Below are 10,000 nucleotides of genomic sequence, written 5' to 3' on the forward strand. Positions count from 1 at the left end.
ACACAATACACAAACTTTACTGTCTATACTTGGGCCAGAGAGTTTCTTTTTGGCACCACCACTATCTCCACCACCATCACGACCACCACCACAGCACTACCAACTCCACCACCACCACCACCACCAAATTAACGATTCCAAAACAACCACCCCCACCCCATCCAACACTCCTCCCAAACCCCCAACCCTGCACCCTTAACCCTCCTCTCCCCTCCCCCCCCTCCCCCTCCCCCGCCCAGCCCACCAAACCTCCCCAAGACCCTCCCCCCCCCTTCCTCCATCCCCTCCCCCATCCCCCTTCGCTTTACGCACATCAAATCAAATCAAATTGTGGTACTTAGAGCCTCGCCAACCCAACCAAGGCCATCTGAAGGCTATCACCAAGTTAGTGAACTTCTGTACTTCAAGTCAGAGGTTAAAAACAAGTACACGCCCCCCCAAAAAAAAACAACAACAGTACAACAATGAAAAATACCCCATCTTTTTTACACATATAGACTCAATGTCAACTACTTCAAGTCAAGGGTAAATAAAAAAAAATCAACAACAACAACAAACAGTACAACAACAAAAACCAACCACCCTTTTTACGCACACAGACTCATATCAGTGTCATCTACTTCAATCCAAAAGTAAAAAACAAACAAAAACACACACACACAGAAAACAGAAAACAAACACCCTTTTTACGCACACAGACTTAGTGTCATCTACTTCAAGTCGAGGGCAAAAACACCTACTACAACAACAATACAACAAAAACAAGAGAGGCAAGGCCTTCAAGACTCACTTGTGATAAATTAAGTCCCCTAGCATTAATTACAGAGTGATTTCCCTTTTTTATTATCTGCACCAAAACGTTTGCAAAATAAATAAAAAAATCCATACTTAGCAATAGAAGTTCCTGTTTGAACAAAAAATGATAATAATGACTCCTCTTGTTGTTGTGTCAGAAGAGGTCAAAGTGCCAAGTTTAGAGAATACAAAAAATATAAATATAACAGTAAATGCAGTTTGCATATAATTAGGCTTCTTTTTTAAAAAATTTTTTGGTGCCCATCCCAGGGGTGCAATATTGTTTTAAACAAGATGACTGGAAAGAACTGAATTTTTCCTATTTTTATGCCAAATTTGGTGTTAACTGACAAAGTATTTGCAGAGAAAATGTCAATGTTAAAGTTTACCACGGACACACAGACACACGGACACACACACACGCACGCACACACAGACAACCGAACACCGGGTTACACAAGTGAGTCAAGTGAGTCAAAAACCAACCGCTGTGATGGCCGCAATAGCCGAGTGGTTAAAGCGTTGGACTTTCAATCTGAGGGTCCTAGTTTCGAATCTCGGTAACGGCACCTGGTAGGGGGAAAAGGCCGAAGAGTTTTCCGATCTCTCAGGTCAACATTATTTTGTGCAGATCGACCCGCTTGTGCCTGAACCCCCTTCGTGTGCGTACGCAGGCAGAAGATCAAATACAGATCCTGTAATCCATGTCAGCGTTCGGTGGGTTTTGAAAACAAAAAAAAACCAAAAAAAACAAAAACATACCCAGCATGCACACCCCCGAAAATGGAGTATGGCTGCCTACATGGCGGCGGGGTAAAAAAAACAAAACAAAAACGGTCATGCACGTAAAAGCCCACTCGTGTGCATAAGAGTGAACGTTGGAGATGCAGCCCACGAATGAAGAAGAAGAAGATCTACTTCAGGTCAAGGGTAAAAAACAACAACAGTACAAAAAAAAAAAAAAAAAAAAAAAAAATCTACGTACACGGACTCAGTGTCGATGAGGAGGGCGAGGATGGTGAAGATGACTGGGAGGAGGAGCTGCACGACGGAGATGATCCTATGACGCCAGGAGAGGAGAACCTTCTTGACGAACATCCCGTAGAACTGGGACCACCTGAGGCTCAGACCTGTCACCTTGGTGTAGCTCCGGTTGAAGGCTGCACGCCCCCACACACAACACACAGTGCGATCAGTACACACCACGCCCACCCCACACGTTTTGTTTTTAATTTTTTTTAAATTTTATAAACCTTTTATTTGGGATTGTTTGGGATTGAATCCTACAATTTTCTTCCCCTCCATTAGATCTTGAGTGGTTTTGGGTGGTCTGGACGCCAGTCGAGACGTAAAACCGGAAGTCCCGTGTGCTACAGTATGTATATACCTACTTAGCGCATGTAAGAGAATCTAACTTACGACATCAAAAAGGTTCTCCCTGGCAAATTTTATATACCTATCTACCTCTCTCTCCCCCTCTCTCTCTCTCTCTCTCTCTATATATATATATATATATATATATATATATATATATTTGCGAGAAGGTGAAAAAAGGAGCTCCTATCTTGTCTTTATCTATTCATTTATTTAGTTTTTTAACCGTCAAGAAAAAAAAACATTCGAGTTCCAGCTTGGAACTCGAGTCCCCCCCCCCCCCCCTCACCTAAGATATCCTCCTCCACGACCGCCTCCTTGGCCTTTGATGATTTGCCGTTGCTGGTGTGGATGCTGCTGCTGCTGCTGCTGGCGACGAGCGGCTTCTCGTCGTCGAGGTTCATGGCCTTGTTGGTGAAGCCATCTCTGGTGTGGGGTCTCTTGGCGGATCCCGGTCGCCCCGATCCCCCCAGGTTTGCGATGTCATCGTCCGCGTCTTCGCCTACCCTGTGGGTGGGTACACAAGGGGAGGTTATAGGGATGCTGTCACTGCTGTGTGTCGTGTTGGGTTGGGTTGGGTTGGGTTGGGTTGGGTTGGGTTGGGTTGTTGCGCGCTGTGTGTTTGTTGTATGGCGTTGCTTTTGTGTTGGGGGGTGGGGGTGGGGGGTGGGGGTGGGGGGTGTTGTATTGCCACTGCGTTGCGCAGTGTTGTGTTGCGTTGAATTGTGTTACACATTGGATTGTATTGAACTACGCTGTATTGAGGTGCGCTGCAGTGTATTGTATTGTATTGTATTGTATTGTATTGCATTGCATTGCATTGTATTTTATTGCATTGTATTGTATTGTATTGCATTGAATTATATTGTATTGTATTGTATTGCATTGTGTTGTATTGCTTTGAACTAAATTGAATTGCATTGCATTGCATTGTGTTATGCTGTGCTGTGTTGTGTTGTATTCTAGCGTATGGCATGATATGACATAGTATTGTATTGTATTGCACTGAACTGAACTGCATTGAATTGAATTGCATTGCATTGCATTGCATTGCATTGCATTGTATTATGCTGTGTTGTGTTGTGTTGTTGTGTTGTATTCTATCGTATGGCATGATATGACATAGTATTGTATTGTATTGTACTGAACTGAATTGCATTGTATTATGCTGTGTTGCGTTGTGTTCTATCGTATGGCATTGTATGACATAGTATTGTGTTGTATTGCATTGCATTGTATTATGCTGTGGTGCGTTGTGTTGGGTTGTGTTGTATTCTATCGTATGGCATGATATGACATAGTATTGTATTGTATTGTACTGAACTGAATTGCACTGTATTATGCTGTGTTGTGTTGTGTTGTGTTCTATCGTATGGCATTATACGACATAGTATTGTGTTGTATTGTATTGCATTGTACTATACTGTATTGTATCGTATTATGCTGCACTGTGCTGTGCTGTGCTGTGCTGTGCTGTGCTGTGCTGTGCTGTGCTGTGTTGTGTTGTGTTGTGTTGTGTTGTGTTGTGTTGTGTTGTATTCTATCTTAAAGGTAAGATAAGAATAACTTTATTATCTCCAGCTGGAGAAATTTGGTCAGGTGCATTATCACAACATAGACAAGTAAACAACATGGGGGACCATAACTGTAAAAGTCAACAACAGCTTTTACGAATATTACGAAGATACAAATGTAAAAAATTTCACATACACCGTTTCATACATACATCCACACACTGCAGGTAATAACTAGTATTATGGCATGATATGACATAGTATTGTAATGTATTGTATCTTATTGTGTTATACTGTATTGTATCGTATTATGTTGCACTGCTTTGCGTTGCATTGCATTGTGTTGTAATGTGCTGTATTCTGTTGCATCGTGTGACATTGTATGATTATGGCATTGCATTTGCACCGCATTGAATTGCTTTGCACCACGTTGTATCATGCTGTATTGCACTGTATTGTATTGCATTACACTCTATATTCTACTCTACTCTGTTTCACAGTATATTGATCCCATGACCGTTCGAGACAACCCCCTCCCCCCCCCCACCCCCTACCTCCCCTTCCCCCCCAAAAATACCAACAACAACAACAACAAAAACACCCTCACTTCAGAAACACCTCCTCCATGGTGGTGGCGGAAGTGCCGAAGCCCACGATTCCCAGCTCCGCCCTGTGCTCCTCCAGGAAGCGGAAGAGGCCGGGGAAGGCCGCCGACTGGTCGTCCGGCAGCAGGTAGGACACCTCGGCGTTGATCTCCTCCTCGAACTGTGCCGAGGGGATGCGCTCCCGGATGGCGTCGGTGAGGGCGGGCACCTGGCATCCCTTGTCCTTCACCGCCACCAGGTGGTACCCAGCACCTTTGGATGGAGGGTGTGTGTGTGTGGGTGGTGGGGTGGGTGGGGTGGGGTGGGGGGAGGGGAAGTAAGGTTTAGTTTCAGTTTCTGAAAGAAGGCAGTCGTAGGGTCACTACTGCGTTCGGGACAGATCCATGCACATTACGTACCACGACCATGTGCTGGACAGATGTCTGACACATATATACACTCACTCACTCACCCGCTCACATACTCTTACCCCTTCCGCCTCCAGTCCACACACCCTCCGCGCACCCCCCCCACGCCCCCCGCACACCACACACACACACTCACTAACCCCCTCACTCACACACACACACACACACACACACACACACACACATACCCCATCCCATCCACACTCACACCCTCTTCCCCACTCTCTCACACACCCCATCCCACCCACCACACACACCCTCTCTTCGCCACTCACTCACACACACACCACGCCTCCCCCACATCCCACCCCACACACTTATTCTAGACTCACCCACACTCACCCACACACCACAATCCACTCACACTCAAACACAAACGTACTTCCCTACTCACCCACGCCACCCACCCCACCCACGCTGAGACATACATTCACACCTCCACTCACTCACACACGCCACCCCTCCCACCCACACACACACAAACACAGACACACACAGAGACACACCCACCCACCCACACACACACAAACACACACTCCCTGTCTCCACCCCACCTCTTTCTCTCACATTCATACACACACACACACACACACACACACACTCCATCCCTCCCCCACTCACACATCCCTCCTTCCCCTCCACCCTCCCTCCTCCCTCCCTCCCTCCCTTCCCTACCCCCCACCCCCACCCCCCAAAACCCCTACCCCCCACATCCACCCCCCCCACCCAACCCCCACCCAACTTTCTCACCGAACAGCTTCTTGAGGAAGAGCGAGGAGCCGCAGCAGCGGACGACGCCCTGGGACATGATGGCGATGCGATCCCCGAGCACGTCCGCCTCGTCCATGTAGTGAGTGGTCAACAGGATGGTGCGCCCGGCCCGCTGCCGCTGCAGCAGCTCCCACGTCTGGCGGCGGGCGGCGGGGTCCATGCCGGAGGACGGCTCGTCCAGCACCACCACCTGGGAACAAGGACAGGTACCCGTTGCCGTACCGGTGACAGTGACAGTGACAGTGGCAGTGTCGGTAACAGTGCAGGGTTGTTTTGACGTTTTTTTTTGTTTTTTTTTGTGGTGGTGTGGTGTTGGTGGGTGGGTTTTGGGGGGTGGGGTGTGTGGAATGGTGGGTGGATGGATGGATGGGTGGGTGGGTCGATCGTCCACCACCACCACCTATGACCTGTGCCGTGCTGGTGACAGTGACAGTGACAGTGCCCGGTAACAGTTTTTGTTGTTGTGGTGGTGTGTGGTTGTGTGTTGGGTTGGTGTGGGTTGGGGGGTGTGGTGGGGATGTGTGTGGGTGTGTGGTGTTGGTGTGTAGGTGGGTTGGTGTGTGGATGTGTGGGTGGGTGGATGGTTGTATCGTCCAGCACCACCACTTGGTACCCGAACCGTGGCGGAGCCGGTAACAGTGCAGGGTTGCTTTGATGTTGTTTTTTTGTTGTGGTGGTGGTGTGTGGGGGTGAGGGGGTGGGGGGAGCGGTGTGTGTGTGTGGGGGGGGGGGAGGTGTGGGGGGGAGGTGTGGGTTGGGTTGGGTTGGTGCTGTTGTGGGTGTGGGTGTGGGGGGGTTGGGTGGGGGTGGGGGCCGGTGGGTGTGTGGGTGTGTGTTGGGGGGGTGAGGGGGATGGTGGTGGGTGTGTGTGTGTGTGTGGGGGGGGATTAGTCGCGGGGGCTGGGGGGTGGGGGTAGGTGGTTGAATCGTCCACCACCACCACCTGTGACCCGTGCCATGCAGTGCCGTATTGTACAGAGATGTTTTCATAGTTTTTGGGTAGTGTGTGTGTGGGTGAGGTTGGTTGGGGTGTGGGGGGCTGGAGGGTGTGTGTGTAGGTGTGTGGCGGATAGACTGGTGGGTGGATTTTTATGGATGGGTAGTGTGTATGGATGGATGGGTTTGTGGATGGGTGGGTGGGTGGAATTACGTCTGGATGGATCTATGGAATGATGGATCTATAGATGGGTGGGTGTATTTACGGATGGGTGGGTGGGTGGATGGATGGGTAGGTGGGTGGACCTATGGATGGGTGGATCTATAGATGGGTGGGTGTGTTTATGGATGGGTGGGTGGGTGGATGGATGGGTAGGTGGGTGGACCTATGGATGGGTGGATCAATAGATGGGTGGGTGTGTTTATGGATGGGTGGGTGGTTGGATGGGTGGATGGATGGATAGATGGGCCGATTGATTTATGGATGAATGGGTGGGTGGATGGATGGATGGATGGGCGGTTGGATTATTTGTTGGGTTATTGTGTTTGGGTTGGGTGATTGATTAGTTAGGAGGGGGATAGGGTGTGGGCTGGGTGTTTGTGGTGAGTTGATTGCCTGACTAGACTGTATGATTGATTGTCTGATAGGCTGGTGATTGTGATGATGATGAAGTGCATACTTGCATGAATGAATGCATGAATAAATGAATGAATGAATGAATGAATGAATGAACTGAAACGTTCACTCAACGAAAAGCATTCATATAACCTGCAACTAAACAATAACCCGTCCACCACTTTTGTTGCTACTGACATCTTTACGTAAACAAATACATTGACAAAACAAAACGCTGCTAAACGAAAACGAAAGTAAAAAAAGAAAAAAAAGAAAAAAAGAAGGCAGGCTGCAACAAAACCACCATGGTAGACAACAGCATTATCTTTATATCTAGATGGAACACTAATATTAACCAGCAGATGGCTGTATTTGTATTTGTATTTCTTTTAATCACAACAGATTTCTCTGTGTGAAATTCAGGCTGCTCTCCCAAGGTGAGCGCATCACTGTACTACAGCGCCACCCCCCCCCCCCCCGCCCCCTTTTTTTTCTTGCATGCAGTTTTATTTGTTTTTCCTATCGAAGTGGATTTTTTCAACAGAATTTTGCCAGGAACAACCCTTTTGTTGCCGTGGGTTCTTTTACGTGCGCTAAGTGCATGCTGCACACGGGACCTCGGTTTATCGTCTCATCCGAATGACTAGCGTATAGACCAACTCTCAAGGTCTAGTGGAGGGGGAGAAAATATCGGCGGCTGAGCCGTGATTCGAAACAGCGCGCTCAGATTCTCTCGCTTCCTAAGCGAACGCGTTACCCGGTCTAGGCCATCTCTCCAAAGGTAACAACAAAACTACTGCAGCAGGTAAAGAAGCAGCAGCTTGAAGCAAACAGCAGCAGCTGCAAAAAATAGCAACACAAGAAGAAGAAAAAGAAGAAGAAGAAGAAGAAGAAGAAGACGAAACCAAAGCAGCCGTACCTTGGAGCCAGAGATGAGAGCGATGCCCACAGACAGTTTTCGTTTCTGACCTCCAGACAAGTTACCGGCCTTGGTTTTGGCCTTGAACTCTAACCCCACCTCTTTCGTCATTTCCTCCACTTCCCGTTTCACATTCGACGAGTCGCTTCCCTTTAGCTGAAACCAAAGATAGGCATTTTTTTTTTTTCCTTTTGTGTGTGTGTGTGTGTGTGTGTGTGTGTGTGTTATGTTCATAAACAGGTAATGCAACCACTTTCTCTACGTGTGTGCTACATCCTCCTTCTTTTGCAATTGCTGGTACCTCTTTCTCGCTGCCCTTTAATTATACTAATGTTGTTTCGTTGTTATGACGGGCGCCATAGCCGAATGGTTAAAGCGTTGGACTTTCGATCTGAGGGTCTCGGGTTCGAATCACGGTGACGGCGCCTGGTGGGTAAAGGGTGGAGATTTTTACGATCTCCCAGCTCAACATGTGTGCAGACCTGCCAGTGCCTGAACCCCCTTCGTGTGTATGCGCAAGCAGAAGATCAAATATGCACGTTAAAGATCTTGTAATCCATGTCAGCGTTCGGTGGGTTATGGAAACAAGAACATACCCAGCATGCACACCCCCGAAAACGGAGTATGGCTGCCTACATGGCGGGGTAAAAACGGTCATACACGTAAAAACCAACTCGCGTATAAACGAGTGAACGTGGGAGTTGAAGCCCACGAACGCAGAAGAAGAAGAAGAAGAAGTTTCGTTGTTATCATTTCTTGTCCTGGAATTTTCACCAGAACAGTTATTATAGTGCCTCTGTCAAGTACAAAAACTAACTGATAACAATACATGCATTTGGCACTGTTCAGACTATCATATCTGGAACTACTGTTCCCGTGTGATTGTTGTAAGCCTATTATAAAGAATTATCGTAAACTGCACAGGAGCAACAAGCAAAAGAAAAGTTTCATCATCATCATCATTATCATCGTCGTCGTGATTGTCATTACTTATTTCCTTTTTTTTTTGGCGGGTGGGGGGATGGGGGGGTTGAGGGGGGGGGGGGGGTGAGGGGGGGCTGGGGTGTGTGTGTGTGTGGGGTCACCATCTTCATAATTATTCATTATCATCATTATCATTGCCATCTCTTACTTCACCTCCCCTTCCTCTTTCTACTCCTTCCTTCCTTCTTTCCTTTGTTCCTTCCTTCCTTCCTTCATTTCTTCTTTCCTTCCTTCCTACCCTGCAACTTATTCCTCCCTCCCTTCCTTCCTGCCTTCCCAGCTACCCCTACGACTTCTCTCCCCCGTGCCCCCCCCCCCCCAATCCCCACGCACTCACCCACCCAGCTACCCATTCCCCACAAAGCAAAGAAAGATCCCTTCTCACTTCTTTCCTTCCTTCCTTCCTCTATCCCTTTCTCTTCCTTCCGTCCTTCCTTCCTTCCTTTCTTCTTTCCCTCCTTCCAGCCCTACAACTTCTTCCATCCTTCATTCTTTCCTCCGTTCCTTCCTTCCTCCCTCCCTCTTTCGTTCCTTTTTATCCTACAACTTATTCCGTCCTTCCTTCCTTGAATGATTCCTCCCTCCCTTCCTTCCTTCCTTCCAACCTTCATTCCTCCCTTTCCATCTTTCATTTTCTCTTATCTTCCTAGCCCACAACTTCTTCCATCTGTCCTCCCTTCAGTATCCCCTCCCTTCCTCCCTCCCTTCAATCCAACCTTCATTCCTCCCCTTCCTTCCTTCATTTTATCTTTCCTTCCTTGCCCACAACTTCTCCCATCTGTCCTCCCTTCAGTATCCCCTCCCTTCCTTCCTCCCTCCCTTCAATCCAACCTTCATTCCTCCCGTCCATTCTTCATTTTCTCTTTCCTTCCTTGCCCACAACTTCTTCCATCTGTCCTCCCTTCAGTATCCCCTCCATTCCTTCCTCCCTTCCTTCCATCCAACCTTCATTCCTCCCTCCCGTCCATCCTTCATTTTCTCTTTCCTTCCTAGCCCACAACTTCTTCCATCTCTCCTCTCTTCAATCCCCCCTCCCTTCCTTCCACACTCCAACCTTCTTTCCTCCTTCCCTTCCTTCC

At 48.0% G+C, this 10,000-nt stretch overlaps 1 protein-coding gene across 1 annotated transcript in view; it reads right to left on the reverse strand.

Moving 5' to 3' along the window:
• LOC143299820 (phospholipid-transporting ATPase ABCA3-like) overlaps positions 1 to 10,000 on the reverse strand; it is a 52,964-nt gene that overhangs the window by 22,238 nt on the left and 20,726 nt on the right. The window contains exons 10-14 of the mRNA XM_076613284.1: positions 7,938 to 8,093; positions 5,446 to 5,656; positions 4,291 to 4,540; positions 2,459 to 2,676; positions 1,781 to 1,955 (exon numbers count right to left, since the gene is read on the reverse strand). Of these exons, the coding sequence (XP_076469399.1) occupies positions 1,781 to 1,955; positions 2,459 to 2,676; positions 4,291 to 4,540; positions 5,446 to 5,656; positions 7,938 to 8,093 (1,010 nt within the window). The remainder of the gene's footprint in view (positions 1 to 1,780; positions 1,956 to 2,458; positions 2,677 to 4,290; positions 4,541 to 5,445; positions 5,657 to 7,937; positions 8,094 to 10,000) is intronic.

Source organism: Babylonia areolata, chromosome 25 (genome assembly GCF_041734735.1).
Source record: "Babylonia areolata isolate BAREFJ2019XMU chromosome 25, ASM4173473v1, whole genome shotgun sequence".
Lineage (NCBI taxonomy): Eukaryota > Metazoa > Mollusca > Gastropoda > Neogastropoda > Buccinidae > Babylonia > Babylonia areolata.